Genomic DNA, 24,102 nt, shown 5'->3' on the forward strand with positions numbered 1-24,102 from the left:
CAGGGACAATACCTAATTGTCAGGGCTGTCAAAAGGGACAGCTGCCCTGGGCCCAGCCATTGTTGTGGTGCCCAAAGCAGCTGCCCCTTGAGCCCACACTGCTCGCAAATAGTTTATAAGTGGATTCGAGAGGACCCAAAGAAATGTTTGCTCAGGGTACAATCAATATTAAAGTTGCCCTGCTGTGCAATATTAATGCTCTATTGTTATTACTACCATTTATGTTTTCAGCCACTAGGTGGGGCTTTATGTTCTCTTTAGTGAGTTCTATGCAGTTCGAAGTTGTAATTGCCTATTTCTTTTCTAATGTTATGTATACTACAATTTTGCAGTCTTTTGTGTTTATGGAACATGTATGCTTGAATGTGTTCAAATAAAACTTTTTTCTGATTATAAAAAAAAACGGCCCTGCTAATTGTATTATTTAAAGTGACTGTCTCCAAAAAATTTAAATCATCCTGTATAAAAAGATAAACAACATTTAATCAATTAAAAAAATGGAGCCATGCTCTAAAGTAAGAGCCATTGTTAAACATCTATTAATTCATCTAGTCCAAAAGCGGTGCACCTGAACCTTTGTCCTGTAACCCATTTCCCTCAACAATGAACGTATTCATTCAAAACCTAGCACTCTAGGTTTTCTAGTGTATCGTGTTGGAGGGGGGAGGTTTGGGTGGACTGCTTTGGCACTGGATGGATTAATAAGTGTCTAACGACGGCACTTAATTTGGAGTGTGACTTAATTTTTTCCCTGATTGATTAGCTTGAAGGGGTGACAGACCGTTGGAACAACCAACATCTGCAGATGAGAGTGTGCGGGTAGGTGATTTTAAGTTCATTACTGGGTTATAAGTCAGTATTCACTTGTCCTACCACCCGTGCCTTTAATCTTCATTCCCATGCAGAGCTACTTGTCTATAGAATCTTCAGAATTTGACACACTTCTAATGCCACGTACACACGACCGAACTTTCCGGAAGAAAATGTCCGACGGTCTTCCCAACCGACTTTCAACGGAGTTACGATGGACTTCCGAACGAACGGACTTGCCCACACACACGTTCGTTTGGAACATGATGACGTATGACGGGACTAGAAAAAGAAGTTCAATAGCCAGTAGCCAATGGCTGCCCATGACCATGTGTGACGAACGGTTTTCCCGATAGGTATTGAGTCCGTCGGATAGATTTGAAACATGTTCTATTTCTAGGTCCGCCTGATTTTTTTAAAGAAAAGCAATCGGACTATCCCACACACACCATAGGACTATCCCACGGAATGATTCCGTAGGACCTAGTCTGCCGGAAAGTCCGGTCATGTGTACGCGACATAAGAAGTGATGGATGTCTGGTCCACCCGCTTGCTTTAGGGAACCTGCTGAGAGCTATATCACCACTGTGTCCTCTAGTGTCAGAGCGGCCCAGAAGTGTGTTGAATGCTGAGTATTATTTGTCAGACGTAGATCAGAAGCATGAGTGGCAGGACAGGTAAGTATTAGTTCTCTATTAGAGGGGATTTTTTTTTCTTGGCTCCTTCATCCTCCTAAGTGAGATGGGTGGAGGAATGTTCCCCTCTGGGACATTGTATTCCGACAGCAGGACTCTCCGCTGTCAGAATCCACTAATCACTATTGGCTGCAGTCTCTGCTGAACCTGAGGAATTTCAATCCACCTATGACCAACCAATCTCAGGAATGAATAGACAGAAATACAATTCCTTTGACAGGTAAAACAATACCCATAATATTGGTATAGAGTGCCAAAGCTCCCATCCGCTCAAGCGCTCCAACATTTTTCACTCAAGTTTTTAGTGTTTTATACTTTTATACTAAATAAATTCCTAAGCTGTTTAAAGGATTGGCTTGGCGCTTCTCTTCTGGTTGATATTCTGCTTTGGCAGGTTAAACAGAACACAGTTAGGTGTATAGTTTGTTGCCTCACTATGACACAGTGTTCTTGCTGCCAAATGCGTGAATAACCTGTTCAAATGTCTCTGTTGCATGCACCACAAGGCAAAGATGTGCCTAATTCAAAGCTGCTTGTTTTTTTTTTTATGTGCTTATATCAACTAAATAAGATAACTTCTTGGCTGTGGGAATGTAACAGGCATTTAATCCTTGGACCAACACATTCCACAATAAAAATGGTTTTGGCTCAATTGCGCAACAGCTTGGCATTATAAAAAAATGACTGCAACCAGTAGGGTGTGTATAAGCTCAGCCTCCCTGTTTTTGGCTAGTATTGTCACTAATGAATCTGTACAAAGATGAAGGCACTGTGTATCGGAGCTGTTTTCAAATGGACAGCTGAGGGCCCATTGGGTGACGTGAAAACTGTGTCTAATGCCTACCCTGATCTCAAAATCTACACCTTGCCACATGATAGAAACGACTGCATCTGACAATTAGTGGGCTAGGGAAAGTTGGCAACTGTGCGTTGTCAGCTGTAGCTTTATGTTCCCCTTACGTGAGATAAATGGTCCTTTATCAGCGGGTGTGACAGAACCACAGAACTCACTAATGCAATTCACAGCATAGCTTTTCTTTGGTGAGAGAAATGTTCTAATAAGATGATGTATATGGAGTCATTGTTCAGTCTGCCAGCCTGCTCTAACATCATGCTGGCAGATGACATTGTAACAAATGTTACAGAATTTGTCACAATTTAAATGCTGTACTTCTAACTAAGTCATATGTCATGAAAGAAACCACCCCTAATTGCAATAGATAACCTAAAGCACCAACTCTTTGAATTAAATACTTATAAGATGTGCAGATTGGTGTGGGTTGCTACTTACTGTATATATTTACTAAAGTTCAATAAAGCAGCGCTATAAAAAATTAAGAAAATAAATAAAAATAAAAGTAAAAAATAAATAAAAAAATGTTTTAAATATAGTCTCAAAACAGATACACACAGTGAATGAGTGTGAACTACAACAGATAGCAACCTATTTGTATACAAATAATTATTTTAAATATATTGATTTTCAATCCAAATAGTGCACACCAAAATAGGTTCTCGAACACCTCTCGAAGACAATGCACCTTCACCAAATAGAGTGCATGCTTACCGAAAGGCAAGCTCTATGAGCCTGTGGCTAAAAACCCAGCCAGGGCCTCTGTTGGAAGATTGTTGGATATCCACAGGTATTGATTGGGAAGGATCTTGAACTAAGCACCAAATGACCAGGGAGACTCAAACATCAAACCACCAGGGGAAAAGGGCAAGCGTTACCCAAAAATGCAAAGAGACTCACCATAGTGTAAAACGTACCATGTAGGTTTATTAAAGCTAAAACATGCACTTGCAGAAATGCTGATTAAAACGGTCAAGAAAGCAGCTTGGCCGGCTTGCGAACACCCGTCCATTGAGTTACAACAAGATGACGTCAGCACGTCAACCTCCCACCTCACTGTATATATTTACTATTTTAATCTCCTTCGCTCTGGTTGTTTTAGTTGTTACTTCAAAATGATAGATATTTTGGGGGGTCTGGTCTGAGCCTGCTAGAGTAAGGACGCAAGATCTCTCACTTTCCCTGGGTCTACTAATGCAGCAAAGGAGGCCTAGGCCACCAGCTTTCCACACCTGCTTGCCTGGCTTACTCTGTCTTTCACAGAAAGTAGAAAGGAGATAGCATAATTGAAAGCATATAGATGTTTACAATTAGAGATAAACAGGATAAATTCCAAGACATCTGATCTAGCTTGATGTATTTCTCCTTAAAAATTGACGATGATAGTGCGCTTTAAAAGATCCTCCGATGGGGCAGCAGCTCCCGTATGCTCTTGTATGTTCCACAAACACAGAACTCTGTCACCCGACACCTCCTACGCGTATCGTCAAGATGTGGAAGTCACGTAATCATGGCGATACACGAGTACAGTGTTTGTGGAACATACGAGAGCATACGGAGCTGCTGCCGCATCAGATGATCTTTTAAATCGCACACTTTCAAGTTTTAATGTAAGTGGATATTATGCAATAAATTTGAAACTTTTATATACTACACAATGGGAGTGCATGTTTTATACTGAAGAGACGCGGAGGAAAGGAAGTCCATACATAGCCAGCTCAGTGAGGAGAGAGGAAGGAGACTGAACACTTGAGAGGCCTGGTATTAGCAGGGGAAGGGGAGTTTAGACCCGGATACAGGTCCAAACTTGAGGTGAGTGCAGTGGTGAAAGGTGGTGGGAGTCACTGCACAATTGTTTTGACTGAAATCCACAAGGGTGAAAGTGGAAAAACTGTGGGATATGAGAAGCACATTTAAAGGGAAAAAGATTTGAATGAAGAAAAGCACTACTAATTGAACTATATTCACCTGGGACTGTCACACATTTTTTATTGTATTATTTATTGAAAGTTTGTCACTGAATAATAAAAGCAGTTTTGTGGTTTGCCAGTTGGATTGCACATGGATAGGCATAACAAACATTTTTGATTTTGCTAGCAAAGACTAGTTTTAGGTTGCCAGCTATCTGTACAGCTTGTTGGTTGGATTTGGCATGGGGACACATGGATGCCTTCAGCTTCATTTGTGCTCTTGCTGGGTGTCCAATGTGTCCTTGTGCCCATTAACCACTTGCCGACCAGGGTTTCTCTGGCACTTTTTGTTTACAAGTTGAAACCATTTTTTTTGCTAGAAAATTACTTATAACCCCCAAATGTAAATTTTTTATGTCACACGGTATTTGCTTACCGGTTTTGCAAATGTAATTTTACTTTGGAAAAAATACACTTTAATTAATTAATAAAAAACACAATAGTTACCCCAATTTTTTTGTTTAATGTGTACGATGATGTTACACTGAGTAAAAAGTTACCTAACCTGTCACACTATAAAATTGCACACGCTCCTGGAATGGCGACAAACTACAGTATTTAAAAATCTCCATAGGCGATGCTTTAAACGCCTTTACAGATTATCTGTTTAGAGATACAGAGGAGATCTAGCACTAGAATTATTGCTATCACTCTAACATTTGCTGGGATACCCCACATAAGTGGTTTGAATACAGTTTATATACACGTGTGCGATTTATGTACGCGTTTGCTTCTGCCCCACGAGCACGAAAGGATGGGAGCATGTTAAAAAAAAATATTATTATTTATTTAACTTTTTATTTTTTATTACAATGTCCGTTACAAACATCCCTTGTAATAGAAATAAGGATGACAGGTCCTCTTTATGAAGAGATCTAGGGTCAAAAAGACCCCAAATCTCTCCTTTACCTTTAAAAGCAAAAGATTAAAAAAAAAAACTTTTTTTGATCTTTCGCGTTCATTTTTTTTTCTATTTCAGCCTGGACTGGAAGTGACGTTCGGCCCTCCAAGGCCATAGAGTCGATTAAAGAGTGTTAACTCTTTGATCGCCTATGTGAGCAGACAGCTGCACCATTGGATCTTTTCTCAGGCGAACCGGCGGTAACGGTTAGCTCGTAAAGTTTTGGGGAGCGGCAGGAAGGGGGACGTCCCCTACCGCCACTTTAGAAACCAGTGGCTCATGAGAAAGCTGGCCGTCTTCTGAAATAAACGGTACCGGGTTATGGCTGATATCTTCAGCCGTCATCCTGGTAAACTACTTTCAAACCACAACATACATATATATATTGCAGTTGACAAGTGGTTTTAAGGAGGAGTGGGCTCCCTTTAGGCAAACCTGCCCTTTGTTTATTCACTGCTATATATGCTCCAGCTTGGAGAATCTCAAACCCGTAGAGTTGGGACCACAATATACAGAGGAGCCTTGGTGGGGCACTGCAGCTTCCACATAAAATTGCAATTGTGTGCAATGAAACCTTTTTTGAACGTGAATTGTTAGACAGGGCCATATTGTTTTGTTTTTTCAGGCTAGCTGGTAAGTGTGCTGGGAATTGTTGTTTGTTAAGTATGTTTTTGTTCCACGCTTTTCTTGTGAGTTTTTTTTTTCTATTGTTAGGTCGCCTTTCTCATGTGTCAAGGATGTATTCTGATTTTCTTAAGGTGTTGTGTTGTGTGATGCATAGGGCTACATCAACAAAGCAAGGTCCCATGATATATCCATATACTTATTCTATCTGGTGTTAAAGATACTACTGTACAACTGTATTGTATTGATTGCCATGTTTATGTAATGAAACCTATTTGTATAACAAGAAAATAACTGAAACATCCTTTTACTCTAATAGTTTCATTATTCTGTATGTATGTCAAAGAAAAGCACATTATAAATAAAAAATGATAGATATTTTGATCCTGTTACTGCCAGACTTGCACAGTTGTACATGTTCCCTCCTATTTTAAAATTGATTAATCTGATTTCACTGTATACTATGAGCTTCTTACATCATGTATTAAACGTTGCAGTGAGTCAAACAGAGCCCACTTCATTTTCTATCTGGAGGACATTCAGCCTTACCTAGGCCCTTCCTCCCCAGTCTAACTGTGCCTTGGATCTAGTAATCCAGAAGTGATGTCATGACATCACTTCCCGGATTACTGGCATCTTAAAGGCCTAAGCAACCAGCTGTCTGGCCCAAGACTCAAACAAAGCCGATGCTTCGTTCGGGTCTCGGATCTAATAATCCAGAAGTGATGTCATGACATCACTTCCTGGATTACTGGAATCTTAAAGGCATCAGTTTTAAAAGATAAAGAATTCCAAAATGCCGATCTTGATGTTTTTGAATACTTTGAAGTGTAGTTGAGGGGTTTAGGGTCTTATAGACCCCCAATGTCTCCATAAAGTGTACCTGTCACTGACTATTACTGTCACAAGTGATGTTTATATTCCTTGTGACAGCAATAACAGTGATAAAAAAGAAAACAAATGTAAAATGACAGTGTACATTTTTTTCTCTTCAATGAACAAAATATCGGCAACAAATATTGGCTCTCGGCTGGAGAGGTGGTCGAAATATGGGTATTGTATCGGCATGAAAAAAAACTTTCTCGGTCGATCCATCCTTTGTACAGCACCCTGTCAGCCCCTCCCACCAGTCATAATCTGCTTGTACCGCATAGAGAGGCATAGAGATCCAATAATGTCGTCACTTAGTCAAAAGTACGGTATGTAATGAAAACAGAACGGTTTATTTAAAAATCCTACATAATGTAAAAAAAATTCTAAATCCAACAAGGAGTGTAAGGAGCCCTTCATTTTGCCCATGGCAGGGGTGCAGATCCAGGAGTTTAGGCATGGAGAACCATCACCTGCCCCCCACATAATTAGAACTTCAAATCTCTATTTTGAAATCTGACAGAGGTAGCCCAAAACATTTATAGATTTAATATATATGTTTTATTGATCTAATATTTTTTGGGTTTTGCATGGGATGCCTTGTGGAACCCAGAAATGGGAATGTTCTTTAAGTACAGGAACGTGTGCTGCTCATTGAAGTATTTATATGATAAAGTGTCCAGATCGGAAGATTTTAAAAATGTTGATCATGTACAGTATTTCTGCTTATAGAAGTTATTGCTAACCTGTGTCTGAAAATGCTTGACTGTCATGTTGACTTGGTCAGTGACTCAGAAAGTTGATTCCAACTTCTGTGTGGGCTAATCCGATCGTTTTTCATAAACAAAATCTGATGGACCTAGAAATATCAAATATCAAATCTGTCCAATGGACTTAATTCCTATCAGGAAAACCGTTCGTCTGTATGCTGGTCCGACAGATCAAATACGACACAAGGGAAGCTATTGGCTACTGGCTATTGAACTTCTTTTTTTAGCCCCGTCTTACGTCATCACGTTCAAAACGAACTGACTTTCGAACGGACTTAGTCCGTTCGTGTGTGGGCAAGTCCTTTCGTTTGGAAGTCCGTCGGAACTCTGCCGAAAGTCCGTCGGGAAGACCATCGGACCTAGTATGCCAGAAAGTCCGGTAGTATGCGGCATTAGTGTTAAAAGTGAACCTCTCATGAGAGATATATGGGGACAGCCATTTCAAACCTTCTTTTTAATATGCTAGTTTTATAGCTGTTATTTTGTCCCTCTGGAATCAACTTTCTGAGTCACTGACCAAGTCAACATGACAGCCAAGCATTTTCAGACATAGGTTAGCAATAGCATCCTCTATACCTCTTGTGACTTTAAGGCCCCTTTCACAAGGGCTTTTTTCGATCAGGTCCACCTGTCAGCTTTTCAGGTGGGCCTGATCGTGTGCTTTATTCGCCCCTATGGGGCAGCAGATGTCAGTGGTGACATGTCCACTGACACCGCTGCTATCCGATCCAATCCTGACTGCCAAATTGAGGTGGATGGTAACACTATTTTCCATCCATCTGGTGAATCGGATCGGATGAAAATGGACAGGCGGTTTGTTTTCATCTGATCTCCCCATAGAGGAGAGCAGGACTCTTATAGGTCCATCTCTGCACAGTGAACGGAGACGGACCTGTCATCCGCCTGCTCAGCTGGGATCAGTGGATTGATCCCCTCGCAGAGCATGCAGAGTCAGTCAAACGGACAAGCCTGTGTGAAAGGTGAAGCAGAGTGTTTTGTATCTAATGATTGTGTCTGCAGTTGGTAGTCATTTTTTAAAGTGATTAAAGTACGAGAAGTGTGCTTTGTGTTCCTTCCCCACAATGATGATGATAGTTATTTCTTGGGTTTATTCAATGTTAGCAATTTCCTAGCACTTTTGCCTATTTGTCAATGAATGTCGTTTCAATGTTTTACACATCACAATTTTACCAGTTCTTTGAAGGCATCATTCTTTGCTAGTTTTATACATACTGCCTAATCTGACACAATTAGATGAGTGTGATGGTTTACCTCCAGGATAAATTCCTCTTGTTCCACTTGGTCACCATCTGGATGTTCCGCTTCCTCCTTGTGGCCTCTGATTGGGACAGGTCAGGCAAAGAACAACGAGGGGTTTTCATTAGTTCCAAGGTGGCCTCATCTGTGTAATAGAGGACAAAGCTTTCTCTCAGTATTTAATCCTCTTTCATGATTTCTTGTCAACCCATTTGTGAGAGCACTTATTATAAGGCACTCAAGCTAAAAGGAGGTTCAGGAACTTTCTTTTCTATTTGTTTCATTCTGAATAAGTTTACATTTGCTGAGTTAAAAAAGAATTCTTGGTGAAAGCAAGTGCAGGCATACAAAGGATCTGAACTATGTAGTGAATATTGGTTTGAATTCCTACTATGTGGTATAATTAAAATTTACAAGCGCTAAAGCATTCAGGGATACAAAGCGTACTAGTAAAATACACTGATAATTGGTTGGCTTGTTATTAAGCAATTTAACCACTTGTAGTCAATCAGCTGAACAGAAACACCTTGATTTCATTGCATTTCAGATGGGACGACTGAGAACGCAAGGTTAAATTGCTTTAAGAGAATAAAATTGATAAGCTGACGAGTTGACATTAATGGTATAGAAAAAGAGTTAGAGGGCTTGCAATTAGAGGCTCCTGGTGGGAGAACCACCGCGATCAAAAAGGTTTCCCAACCTGTCCAATTGCTTTCTTCCCCTGACAACCACTACTTGACGCTATTGGATCACTGGTCATGCCTATGTCTGTCCTTACCCTATGATAGGCATAATTACAAAAGTCAGAGTCAAATGTCATTTTAAAATGGTTGTGTCTTATCTTACCACCAGATAACTAATTTGAATCAATGGCCGTACATTCAAATTTAACATGATTTCTATCAATTTGCTCTTACACATAACGGATCCGTATAAATAAAGAACAGACATCCTTTTTTTTTTTTTTTTTACAGTACATGCATCAAACAGAATAATCTATACCTGCCCTTATGTAGTAGACAGCTCAAAGAACATCGTCATAATATATTCAGAATCAGAAGAACCACTATATTCCAACACACCCACGTGGTAGGCTCCCAAATGAATTTCTTCAAACATTCTAAGCCAATTGGGCACATATCCATGCATGTACTTTAGCCTGTTTCCCCTGGGTCTGCAGTTGCTTTTTCCCATCAGCATGTCACCTGTGATAAACCAGTGATGACAGCAGCAGCCATCAGTGCATAAAAATGGTTTAGAATAACTACCAAAAGCCTTTACTATACGAAACGCACTTCCTCTTATGCGACAACTTCTTTTTCAAAAAGACGAGGATGCGTCAACCCACGCAGCTATGGCCACTACAGTAAAATATAAGCTTTATCAGGATTTTATTAAAATGTACTCTATATCAAATACTGTGGGAGTTATTTACTAAAGGCAAATCCCCTGTGCACTACAAGTAGATCTGAAATGAGGGGAAGATCTGCTGATTTTATTATCCAATCATGTGCAAGCTAAAATTATGCTTTTTATTTTCCTTGCATGTCCCCCTCGGATCTACAGCGACTTTACTTCCAAGTGCACTTTCAGTACAATTTCAAGAGCACTTTGCACTTGTAGTGCAAAGTGGATTTGCTTTTTGTAAATAACCCCCTGTGTGTGTTTTTTACTTTTCCAACTTGCCGGTAAAATTTTCCGACAAAATGCTCCGATCAGACATACTCCGATCATGTGTAGAGAATTCCGATCGGACAAAGTGCCACGCATGCTCAGATCAAATTCCTACACCAAAGCTACTAGCGGGAACATAGTCCCGTCGTAACTAAATAACGCAATCAAGTCGGATTTTCCAACAACTTTGTCCAACCGCGTGTATGCAACAGTTTCGGACAAAATCCGTTGGAAAAAATCCGACGGATTTGGTTGTCAGAATCTCCGACCGTGGGTACAAGGGCTAAGGGGTAGATCTGAAATGAGGGGAAGCTCTGCTGATTTTATCATCCAATCATGTGCAAGCTAATATGCTGTTTTTTATTTTCCTTGCATGTCCCCCTCAGATCTACAGCGACTTTATTTCCAGTTGCACTTTCAGAGCAAAGTGGAGTTTCATTTAGTAAATGACCCCCAAAATTTTCTATAGAAGAGGAACCACATAGGACATATTGGAAATCAGAAAACAAAGTTCTATATTCCTGTATGACCTAGAGTAAAAGAGGAGGTTTTAAGGTAGTGTGGTTATTTACGAAAGCCAAATCCACTTTGCACTGCAAGTGCACTTGGAAGTTCAGTCCCTGTAGATCCGAGGGGGACATGCAAGGAAAGTAAAAAACAGCATTTTAGCTTGCACATGATTGCATAATAAAATCAGCAGAGCTTCCCCTCATTTCAGATCTACCCCTCAGATCTACAGTGACTGCACTTCCAAGTGCACTTGTAGTGCAAAGTAGATTTGCCTTTCGTAAATAACTCCCATTGCCTCAGTACTATACAGGAAAACAAAAGAGGTGTGCCAAACCAGAACCACTCTATTATTGCCAAATTCCCTGCAAGCTGGCACCTATCACTCTGGTTAATTTAGATGGGAGATGCCAATGGATTGAAAGTAGCGATCTCAGAGGTGTAAGTCAATCGCTGGCTGTACATTCAAATTTAACATGATATCTCTCAATTTCTCTTTACACAAAACAGATCTGTATAACTACAGAACAGACATTTTTTTTTCTTACACTATATGTGTCAAACAGAATAATCTATACCTGCCCTTGTCATGTAGTAGACAGCTCAAAGAGCATTGTCATAATATATTCATGATCAGAAGGACCACTATATTCCAACACACCCACGTGGTAGGCGCCCAAATGAATTTCTTCTAAGCCAATTGGGTACAAATCCATGCGTGTACTTTAGCCTGTTTCCCCTGGGTCTGCAGTTGCTCTTTCCCATCAGCATGTCACCTGTGATAAACCAGTGATGACAGCAGCCATCAGTGTATAAAAATGGTTTAAAGCAATTCCTGGCACTGCAAGTCCTCCCTGCTGTTTGTGGCTGATGTATTGGTGTTTACAACATAATTCGTTGTGAGCCTTGAATTATATTCTCAGCAAAAGCCTACTGACAATCGATGCTCTTAAAAGAAATGTATGTTTGCCGTTACACATTACACAAGATTACATTCTCTAATTTAAAATGATTCTGCCTGTAAGCAATTTAAAGCTGATGTCCATGATTCATGTCACTTTAAATAGTTCATGTGGACCGAGCTGGTCCAAAAAAACTATTCGCTTCACTAAATGCTGCAGTATTTCTAAGCAATGCATGTACTGCACGTAACTTTATCTACACACAGTACACAGTGCTGGGTTCTGGCTGGGAGACAGAGACTTCCAGTCTCACACCCAGAGCAAGACAGAATCTGGCTGAGTTATGTATTCTGTGAAGGAATACAAAGCTTCCTTTGATTGGCTGAGTGGGAGGGATGGGCTAATGATGTCTCAGGCTCGGCCAATCAGGTGAAGCTTTGTATTCAGTCACAGAATACAAAACTGCCTATGAATGGCTGAGCATCGCTCTGCCAGACTCTGTTTTGTTCCGGGTGTGTGACAGGAAGTCTCTGTCCCAGCACTGTGCGCTGTATGTAGCTAAAGTCACAGGTTATTTACTAAAGACAAATCCACTTTGCACTGAAACTGCACTTGAAATTGCACTGAAAGTGCATTTGGAAGTAAAGTCATTGTAGATCCGAGGGGGACATGCAAGGAAAATAAAAAATAGCATTTTAGCTTGCACATGATTGGATGATAAAATCAGCAGAGCTTCCCCTCATTTCAGATCTACCCCTTAGATTTAGGGTGACTGCACTTCCAAGTGCACTTGTAGTGCAAAGTGGATTTTCCTTTCGTAAATAACCCCCATGCAGTACACACTCTGCTTACAGACACTGGGGGTTATTTACTAAAGGAAAATCCACTTTGGACTGCAAATGCACTTGGAAGTAAAGTCGTTGTAGATCCAAGGGGGACATGCAAGGAAAATAAAAAACAGCTTGCACATGATTGGATGATAAAATCAGCAGAGCTTCCACTCATTTCAGATCTTCCCCTTAGATTTAGAGCGACTGCACTTCCAAAAGCACTTTTAGTGCAAAGTGGATTTGCCTTTCGTAAATAACCCCCCCACTGTAACACTTATGCCGCGTACACACGGGCGGACTGTATGGCCTACTTAGTCCGCCGAAACACATTTCAGCGGACAGTCCGCTCGTGTGTGGGCTTCAGCTGACTTTTTCAGCGTGCAGTACGGCGTACTAAGTATTTTGGATTTTTCGAAATTCTGTCCGTCGTACTAGCATTTCGGCGGACAGTATGGCCGTGTGTGTGCCAGTCCACCGTACTTTTGAAATGAACGGACTTTTCCCGCCCGGAGAAAAGTCCGCTCATTTCGAGCGGGTCTCCAGGTAGGCAGGGCTCGCGAAGGAGACGTCGCTGGCCCCGCCGCCTGGTATGGACTTAAAGGGGAACCCCAACGCCGAAAAAAATCGGCGTGGGGGTCCCCCCCAAGTCCACAACAGACCCTTGTCCGAGCACGCTACCCGGCCGGCCAGAAAAGGGGGGCGAGCGAGCGCCCCCCCCCCCTCCTGAGCCGTACCAGGCCGCGTGCCCTCAACATGGGGGGGTGCCTTGGGGAAGGGGGGGCCGCGCGGCCCCCCACCCCAAAGCACCTTGTCCCCATGTTGATGAGGACAAGGGCCTCTTCCCGACAATCCTGGACGTTGGTTGTCGGGGTCTGCGAAGAAGAACGGAAGGCGGCGGCGGCGACAGAAGACCGGGCCACCGCCTGTAAAAGAGCTATAAGAAGGCGCGGTGGCCCGGCAGAAGAACCGAACAGGGGGACAAGACCCCCGAAGTCGGGAGAAGAGGCCGACGGCGAGGAAGAAAGCCGGACTCCTCCGCTAGCAAAAGAGCTACAAGAAGATAGCGGAGGAGTCCGGCGAGAAGACCCCCGAAGACGGAAGACCCCCGGAGCTGTGCAATAAAGTATTTTATCTCGTGTGTTGTGTTTTTTTTTGTACTTTTATTTTACAGGTGAATGGGTAGGGGTACATTGTACCCCATACTCATTCACATAGGGTGGGGGGCCGGTATCCGGGGGCCCCCTTATTAAAGGGGGCTCCCGGATTCCGATAAGCCCCCCGCCCGCAGACCCCGACAACCAACGGCCAGGGTTGTCGGGAAGAGGCCCTTGTCCTCATCAACATGGGGACAAGGTGCTTTGGGGTGGGGGTGCCGCGCGGCCCCCCCTTCCCCAAGGCACCCCCCATGTTGAGGGCACGCGGCCTGGTACGGCTCAGGAGGGGGGTAGCGTGCTCGGACAAGGGTCTGTTGTGGACTTGGGGGGGACCCCCACGCCGATTTTTTTCGGCGTTGGGGTTCCCCTTTAAGTCCATACCAGGCGGCGGGGTCAGCGACGTCTCCTTCGCGGGCCCCGCCTACCTGGAGACGCGCTCGAAATGAGCGGACTTTCCTCCGCGTGTGTGGGCGAGTCCGTTCATTTCAAAAGTAGGGCGGATAGTATGGCGGACTTAGTACGCCGTATTAGTCCGCTCAAAAAGTGGTGTGTGTGGGCAAGTAGCCCGTTCGGAAAGTCTGACGGACAGTCTGGCGTACTTTTCCGCCAAACTAAGTACGTCATACAGTATACTATACTGCTCGTGTGTACGCGGCATTAGTGAAGCAAATAGTTAGTTTGAACTAGCTTGGTCTAGATGCACCATTTTTAAAGTGACAGGAAACATGGACATCAGCTGTAAGTTAAGAGATAACTGTAGCTTTAGACAGATCAGCAGCTCTAAACATTACTCAGCCTGAGCCGCCAATAAATAAATGGCATCCTAATCTCCATGCAGTAACTTGCTATTTGCATTGTATTTACATTGTCTAAAGCAGGGTATACAGGTTCAGTTTTTTGTTTGTTTTTTCATTCAACTAGTGGGTTGGACCAAAAAAAAGAAAGATGAAAGATCCCCAAAATGTAACACAATAGGGGTTATTTACAAAAGGCAAATCCACTTTGCAAACTACAAATGCAAAGTGCACTTGAAATTGCACTGAAAGTGCAGTCGCTGTAGATCTGAGGGGGACATGCAAGGAAAATAAAAAACAGCATTTTAGCTTGCACACGATTGGATGATAAAATCAGCAGAGCTTCCCCTCATTTAAGATCTACCCCTTAGATTTAGAGGGACTGAACTTCCAAGTGCACTTTCAGTGCAAAGTGGATTTGCCTTTTGTAAATAACCCACAATGTGTGATGCAGGGATCTTCGTTGCCGAGCTTTTGTTTTATGGTCAACTTTCGGTCATTATATAACACTGCTTAAGAGCCTTGTAAAAGAAGACTGAGGGAAACTCCAGTGACAAAAATCAGGGGTAAGGTCTTTCTTAGTATTGTTTGTTGTGACTAATCCCAGGACAGATCCTGCTCATCACCTTTATTAATGCACATGTACCCATCCCTAACCTAGAGTGATCTAAAAGGACTGTAATATAAATAACCTGCAGCTTTGCTAGAAGGAGATTGTTCTGTGAATAAAAGTACACTAAAGTTGGTCATAAGTACTGTAGATCAAAATTTGACTAGTTCAGCAGGGAACAGACTGAATTTCGATGTGTGGCCTCCCCAGTTTGACAGAAGTTATTAGATAAACTTCTGATGAATGGGAATATTGGACAACTTTTGTCAATCAGTGGCTGTTAGAATACAATGTTGGAGAGAGGAGGATTCCTCCATCCAACTTGCTTATGTCGATGAAGGGATTCTTTCATTTTTATTTTTTTTCAATCAGGCCTCTGGCTAGATGAGTCATCTATGGCCAGCTTTAGAATGTTTTAGTAGTTTGCCTTCATTTCCTTCTGTGTAACTTCATTCACAAAACAATCTCCCTCTGGTGAAGTATTAGCCTGTTGTAAAATAGAGATAAAATAATGTAAAAAGTAACACTAAACTTAAAGTGGTGTTCATAATACCCCAAAAAAAAAAAATGCTTAAAATTGCAAAAAAAAAGAAAAAAAAACATTTGGAATTTTTATTTTATTTAACTCACCTCTAAATGCCTGTTGCTAGGGGGTCCCTCGTAGTCTGCCTCCTTCAGTGCCCGGGCACCTGACGTCACTTCCCCTCGGTACAGTAAGGGCTCAGCTCCCCCCTCCCTCCTGTCAGTCATCTGGGACACGTGACAGGTCCCAGATGATTGCGTGGCCAATTACAGCGCACGGCGCTGCTTGCGCATGCGCAGTGGGTGCCCAGCTGTGAAGCCACAGCCCGGTGCCCACAGTTGCAATACCAGCACCACCAAGAGGAGGGAGGCCCGAGCAGGGCCTCATTCCCCTGCATCGCTGGACCCTGGGACAGGTAAGTGTCCGATTATTAAAAGTCGGCAGCTGCAGTATTTGTAGCTGCTGACTTTTAATTTTTTTTTCTTTAGGGGAACACTTATTTAAGTGCTAAATATTGCAAAAGATAAATATAAGGCTTTTGTTAAATAAGACATTTTTTTTTAGTGAACTGACTACATTTGAGATAAATACCGCATGAGTTAATAATTCATGCAGTATTCATCCCAGAGTCTATTTAAAGTGATTGTAAACAATCACATGGGAATATAAAATGTTGGGTTTACATACACTGTAAAAGATAAAGTTTGGTGAAATTTTTTTTTACAAGATATGGCCAGAGACCCCAGAGGTAGCTCTCCTTTCCATGATCCCGGGATCAATCAAATCCATCAAATGAAAATATTTTGATTACTGTTGATAGCAGGGAGAGCACTGATCCCCAGACACTGGAAATCCCCAGTAACACCATCAATACGGGAATGGTTAGTGGAAGTGAATAATATAATGCGTATGGAAGAAATGGTAGCCATAGCGAATGGAAATCACCCCAAATTTAGGGAAGTTTGGACTCTTTGGATATATTCTTGATTGTTCCTCACTCTTGTACTTTATAGGCGAATATGTGAGGAATATGTGGCCTCAAGGGTAAAAATTTAATTATTATGCAATGGATTATGTTTTGCAGCTACTAAAAGATAAGAATTCACACTATAATTTGTATTTATGAATGACATACTTGAGCCATGTAAATCTTATTCCTATTAGTACTGTCAGAATGCCACACATACTTCTTATTCCCCCCTCCCTTTTTTTGCATCTTTCCTTTCTTTTTTTTTCTCAATAAAAATCATTAATCAAAAAAGTGTACGTGTAATAGTGTTCATACATATGCTTTGGCAACTCCATAGCAATGAAAATTCAATAAAAAGGTGTCAATTCACAGTGCAGAATTAGCACTCTTTATGTAACACGTTTCTTCATTCTTACCTTTAACCACTTCAGGACCGCCGTATTGCCAATGTACGTCAACACAATGGCACAGGCAGGCACAATCACGTAGATCTACGTGATTGCCTTCCAGCGGGTGGGGGGTCCGATCGGACCCCCTCCCGCTGGTTACGGCGGTCCGGTTCGCTCCAGGAGCGCTCCGTGATGAGGGGATGGCCGTTGGTTTTCGGCCACCCCCTCTGGATCGCTCCTGGCCAATGGGAAGCTTCCTCCCACTGTGTATTGTTTACACAGGAAGGAGGAAGTGATGTCATTCTCCTCGGGGCGGTCTTTTTGACCGGACTACGAGGAGAAGACTAATAGTAAGTGTGCACCAACACTACACTGACATGTAGGTACACACAGGCACACAAACCCCCCCCGATCCCCCCCCCGATCGCCCCCCGATCCCCCCCCGCCCCCCCTCCCCCCCCAGTCACAGTGTCACTGATTGCATTGATCATTTCTTTACTGATCAATGCATTCAGTGTCAGTTGTGACAGTAAAAACTGTCAGGACAGTTAATGTTAGGTCCAGGGTAGCCCCCTATCACCCCCCAATAAAGATTTAACCCCCTGATTGCCCCTAGAGTTAACCCTTTCACCCCCTTTTGCCAGTGTCACTAAGCGATCATTTTTCTGATCGCTGCATGTGTCGCTAGGTAGCTAGTTATTTTTTTAGGTTCACCGCCAGGTTTTTATATCGCTAGGTACCCCGATATACTACCCAATAATGGTTTTAACCCCCTGATTGCCGCTAGTTAACCCTTTCACCCCCTTTTGCCAGTGTCACTAAGCGATCGTTTTTCTGATCGCTGCATTAGTGTCGCTACAGTCGCTAGGTAGCTAGTTATTTTTTTAGGTTCACCGCCAGGTTTTTATAGCGCTAGGTACCCCGATATACTACCCAATAATGGTTTTAACCCCCTGATTTCCGCTAGTTAACCCTTTCACCCCCTTTTGCCAGTGTCACTAAGCGATAATTTTTCTGAACGCTGCATCAGTGTCGCTAGTGTCGCTAGGTAGCTAGTTATTTTTTTAGGTTCACCGCCAGGTTTTTATAGCGCTAGGTACCCCGATATACTACCCAATAATGGTTTTAACCCCCTGATTGCTGCTAGTTAACCCTTTCACCCCCTTTCACCAGCGATCACAGTATAAGTGTCACTGGTGACGCTGGTTAGCCAGTTAGTTATTTAGGTTCCCCGTCAGGTTTTTATATAGCGCCAGGGACCCCCATATACTACCTAATAAAAATTTGAACCCCCTGATTGCCCCTAGTTAACCCTTTCACCACTGATCACCGTATAAGTGTTACGGGTGACTCTGGTTAGTTTGTTTTTTATAGCATCAGGGCACCCACCATTTATTACCCAATAAAGGTTTAACCCCCTGATCACCCGGCGGGTGATATCAATTAGGTTTTAGGGTCAGGGTCTGCGTCGCCCCAGGCAGCGCTAGGTTAGTGCCAGTACCGCTAACACCCACACGCAAAGCATACACCTCCCGTAGTGGTATAGAATCTGAACAGATCAATATCTGATCTGATCAGATCTATACTAGCGTCCCCAGCAGTTTAGGGTTCCAAAAAAACGCATTGTTAGCGGCATCAGCCCAAATACCTGCTAGCACCTGCGTTTTGCCCCTCTGCCCAGCCCACCCAAGTGCAGTATCGATCGATCACTGTCACTTACAAAACACTAAACACATAACTGCAGCGATCGCAGAGTCAGGCCTGATCCCTGCCATCGCTAACAGGTTTTTTGGTAGCATTTTATATTCAAATCCGGAAGGCAGTGCTTGGTTTTCGGGGTCCCGTACGTGGCTAGGCTCCCAAAAAGTCCCCCACATGTGGTATCCTCGTACTCGGGAGAAGCAGCAGAATTTATTTTGGGGTGTAATTTGACTTCTGCCCATAGCATGTGTGAGCAATATATCATTTAGTGACAACTTTGTGCAAAAAAAAAAAAAGTTTGTAATATTCCCGCAACTTTTGGCAAAATATAAAATATTCCATGGACTCAATATGCCTCTCAGTAAATAGCTTGGGGTGTCTACTTTCCAAAATGGGGTCATTTGGGGGGGTTTTGTGCTATTTTGGCATTTTATGGCCTTCGAAACTGTGATAGGTAGTGAGGAGTTAAATCAAAAATTTGCACCCTTAGAAATCCTGAAGGTGGTGATTGGTTTTCGGGGTGCCGTGCGCGACTAGACTCCCAAAAAGTCCCACACATGTGGTATCCCCGTACTCAGGAGAAGCAGCAGAATGTATTTTGGGGTGTCATTTCACATATGCCCATAGCATGTGTGAGCAATATATCATTTAGTGACAACTTGGTGCAAAAAAAAAAAGTTTGTAATATTCCCGCAACTTGTGGCAAAATATAAAATATTCCATGGACTCAACATGCCTCTCAGTAAATAGCTTGGGGTGTCTACTTTCCAAAATGGGGTCATTTTGGGGGGTTTTGTGCTATTTTGGCATTTTATGGCCTTCGAAACTGTGATAGGTAGTGAGGAGTTAAATCAAAAATTTGCACCCTTAGAAATCCTGAAGGTGGTGATTGGTTTTCGGGGTGCCGTGCGCGACTAGACTCCCAAAAAGTCCCATACATGTGGTATCCCCATACTCGGGAGAAGTAGCGGAATATATTTTGGGGTGCAATTCCACATATAACCATGGCATGTGTGAGCAATATATCATTTAGTGACAACTTTTTGTAAAAAAATATATATTTTTTTTTTTGTCATTATTCAATCCCTTAGGACAAAAAAAATAAATATTCAATGGGCTCAACATACCCATCAGCAATTTCCTTGGGGTGTCTACTTTCCAAAATGGGGTCATTTGGGGGGGATTTGTACTGCCCTGCCATTTTAGCACCTCAAGAAATGAGATCGGCAGTCATAAATTAAAAGCTGTGTAAATTCCAGAAAATGTACTCTAGTTTGTAGACGCTATAACTTTTGCGCAAACCAAAAAATATACGCTTATTGAGATTTTTTTTACTAAAGACATGTGGCTGAATAAATTTTTCCCTCAATGTATGACTAAAATTTTGTTTATTCGATTTTTCTTATAACAAAAAGAAGAAAATATCTTTTTTTTTCAAAATTTTCGCTCTTTTTCCATTTATATCGCAAAAAAAAAAAATCGCAGAGGCAATCAAATACCATCAAAAGAAAGCTCTATATAATAAAATAATAAATGTGATCATTATGTATGTAAGTAATATATATTCATATGTATGAAATTGCTTAATTATGTACAATGCTTTATAATAATTGAAAATAAAAACAGAATTAAAGAAAAGAAAGCTCTATTTGTGGGAAGAAAAGGACGCAAATTTCGTTTGGGTGCAATATTGCATGACCGCGCAAGACCTCTGGTCCTTAAGGTGTTTATTGGTCCGGAGCTGAAGTGGTTAAGAAACAGCGTAATTGACCATAATGCAGATTCAATGTACATTCATACAGGGTATATTGATGTCTAAAGGTTGATTTATTTCATAAATTTGAATTTAATAGCTTAGCCAACTGTGAACTATTGTATATTGCTCACCATATAGAAAAACACATGGAATATTGGAAGTTTCCCCGTATATTTATATATTGAACTTGTACGAAAATGCAAATAGAAGTCAGACAGCTGCTGCGTTCTACAGCAAACATCAAAGGGAAACAACTACACAATTGTAAATGTATAATTAATAATTAAGAGGGATTCAGTCTTAAGGGAATTGTTCGAAGAGGGAATTTTTCGGAACAGCTGCTGCCTAATCCTTCTACAAAGTACTTAAGAAAAGAAAATATGTATTGAGATATTTACAGTGCTGGGATTAAAACTAGTTGTGTCCATTCATCCTAATTACAAAAACAGGATTACGCCAGCAGTTAATTGCAAATTTGTACTACACTGGTTTAGGACTTAAAGGCATTAGTTTGTCCTTTACCCTATCGTTCTTGACCATGTTTAGCTCTGTTTCTCAATGTGCTACAAGTATCCAGGTTTCCCTGCTTGATAAATGGACAGTTGTTACTGATCACTCTAGCCCCCCCCCCCCCAAAAAAAAATTTGAATAAAAAGTAAGTCTTATGTAGGACTGTGGAAATGAAAGATTAATTCCTCGATTAATCGACTAATTTTTTTGATCGATCAAAATTCTTTTGATCGGTACTCATCTCTCTGCCGGCTTCTGGGTCTTCAGGGAGTTCCGTCGGAGATCCGGTGATGTCACGGACATCGACATCACTGGACTCCTTCCCCCTTCCCCAAGTGCCTCCGTCTGCTAACGAAGGGAAGGGGGGAGGAGTCCAGTGACATTGGAGTTCTGATTGAACGTAACGCGTACGGGGGAGGAGCTACACATGACGTCATCCGCTGCTGCCCTACAGAACTAACACGATTGTCGGCTTTACATGTTGTGTTTTTATCATCTTTATGTGAGTAGTTTGTGTTTGAACACAAAAATGTAATCTTATACTTAAGCGGTGAGCACTTAGATCTTTTCTTCCTACCCATAACCTGGCGTCCTTGCTGAGATCTAAGGAGACGTGAGAGAAGTTTATGGCCCGTGTTAGCCCTTTTGATACCCACTTGCATGAACATCTGTTTGCATAGGGGTCCATGCCATAAGGTGAGAGTGATTAGTTAGACCGGAGGTGGAGGGATTGTCACGCTACTGAAAAAAAACTTACGTCAGTGCTACAGTTTGAATTTAAAACGTATTTGTGTGAACTGTGAAGTTAAGTCATGGATTGTGTGAACTGTGAAGTTAAGTCATGGATTGTGGAAACTAACTAGTGTCGGGTGATTGTATATAGTGTATACCACATTTACCACTGACTAATGCAGAGTTGCAATGCAGGGAGATCAGCTAAAAGTAGTTGGATCTCTATGTGCGTTATAATTAATCAAAATAAGACGATTAATCAATTAAAAAGAAAATGGATCAATCGAACACAAAAATTTTAATCAGTAACAGCCCTAGTCTTATGACAATCCATATCATCGAGATAGGTGAACTATTGGCTGGTTCTCATTTATCACAGATTTAGAGTTTAAAGGGCTGTGTGACTGTACAGGAACAAATCAAGCTCAAATGATGAGGGAATTGATATGAAAGATAAACATACTCTATATAATGTGTGCCATGTACTACATATACAGCACATTAATACCTTGTCATAAAAGTCTCTGGATCCGTTACATATACTTATGGTTACATGTGTACCCAGACTATTGACATGAAACCATTTACACATTCTTAACGAAAAGTAAAAGAACATTAAACAAGACATTTATGACTACTCTATCTGCTTTTAACGTTAAGTTATTCATCAAAGACCCCACATGACAACAAAGACTCTAAAGTTGGATTAGAGTCAGTTGGGTTCATTCACACTGGTGGCTGGCAGGTATTCAGAAGGCAATTATGTCCATTTTTCAAGAACGAAATAGGGATTTTGCATTTAAATACAATGCTGCACTGCAAGCCAATTGTTTGGCGGTCATTTGTGTCACAGCCACATTCACTTGAATGAGTCACCTTTTGGCCGAACGAAACAGAGGGTATCATTTTTGCTGCAATATGTTTGCAACCATGAGTAGCTGCATGCTATCTTTTAGGTGGATGGTGTGCCCATGTGAACAAGGCCTAACAGATTAGAAACACCTGCTGGTTGTTTATTTTAGAAGGCTGGCAGACTACCAAGATCTACTCGTCATTGAAAAAAAGCTGTGCCTGTTTTGTGAACTTTGAAAATGTATTTCTCCACAATGCTAATAGATACAGAGGCAAATTAGAATTTATTTTAAAGTAGAACTAAAGACAAAACTTTTTTCAGGTTTTTTTTCCCCATCTTTGTCACACTGAGGAGACAAAATGGGACAGCCACAACAGAAAGTGAACAGAAATCCCTCCGTGAGGGAAATCTCTGTGTTCTTGTCGGATGATTTGCCCTCTATTCCTGTTTTGTCGAAAGCCAAAAATTCGTGATTTTGTTTCTCTCTCAGTAAAAACAGTAAACATGACAAATAGAGAGGGTGACAGCAATAAAAAACGTCAGGTGTCGTTAGGAGAATTCCTCCTAACCTTTAGCTATAATTTAATGTGTTTTACTACCCGTCTGTAAAAATATTTAAATAATTTGTTTTTTTATGATCTGGGAACAATTTCACTTTAAATTTGAACCTAAAACCATCGCCCCTTAAATACAACTGTCATGACTGAATTATGTAGCGTGCTACTGCTGACCTCTCCTTTGAGAATGTTAGTTCTGTAATTACCATGCTCGTGTTTTGGCTTCAGTGCTTTTTGAGTCACTGACCTGAAAGTGTAGAGATAAGGAATTCTGACAATTTTCTGGCACTTTACAATTTACGGGATGCTTGTGCAGCACAAGAAGCTCCTGTACTTCTTTCATGGGTTACAACCAATGTACTTTAACTTACACCTTAAAACCTAACTTGAACCTTAAAACTTAAACTCAAACCCTACTATCTCACCCCAGCACTAACACTAACTTAAAGTAATCCCTAAACATTACCCATTTGGCTCCAACCGTCTGTTCTCTTGGGAGTAAAAAAACGTTCAAATAGAGCATTTTTTGTACAAAGTCTAGACGAGTTTAGAAGAGTTTAATGTTTCTTCTGCCAGTGAGCTCCAAACAGAAACGCAAAACAGAAGGTTCTTTTTTTCCTGCTTCTAAACGTTGAACTCAAAATATGCCTGTAACTTCCTAATGTGCATGGACACATAGGATAACATTGAGCTGCTTCTACAGGCAGAACACAAAACCCCTGTAGAAGCAACATTTTTTAAGCCAGTGTGCATAGAGCCTAATACTCAGCTAGCACCTTGTTCTGTATTGACCTTTTCTACTTATCTACATAGCAAGTCGTCTATGCACTGTGTATTTGATTTTCAGTTTTGTATTGTTTTGAAGGTTTAAAAACAATTTTACCCCATTT

At 41.5% G+C, this 24,102-nt stretch overlaps 1 protein-coding gene across 2 annotated transcripts in view; it reads right to left on the reverse strand.

The window, feature by feature from the left end:
• The window catches only part of MMP17 (matrix metallopeptidase 17), a 210,310-nt gene that overhangs the window by 61,996 nt on the left and 124,212 nt on the right, over positions 1-24,102 (reverse strand). For both annotated transcript variants that reach the window (XM_077461772.1, XM_077461773.1), the window contains exon 3: positions 8,766-8,895. In XM_077461772.1, coding sequence (XP_077317898.1) covers positions 8,766-8,895 — 130 coding nt within the window. The remainder of the gene's footprint in view (positions 1-8,765; positions 8,896-24,102) is intronic.

Source organism: Lithobates pipiens, unplaced genomic scaffold, assembly GCF_037356315.1.
Source record: "Lithobates pipiens isolate NorthernLeopardFrog02 unplaced genomic scaffold, aLitPip1_a1.2 Scaffold_3, whole genome shotgun sequence".
NCBI classification, from domain to species: domain Eukaryota; kingdom Metazoa; phylum Chordata; class Amphibia; order Anura; family Ranidae; genus Lithobates; species Lithobates pipiens.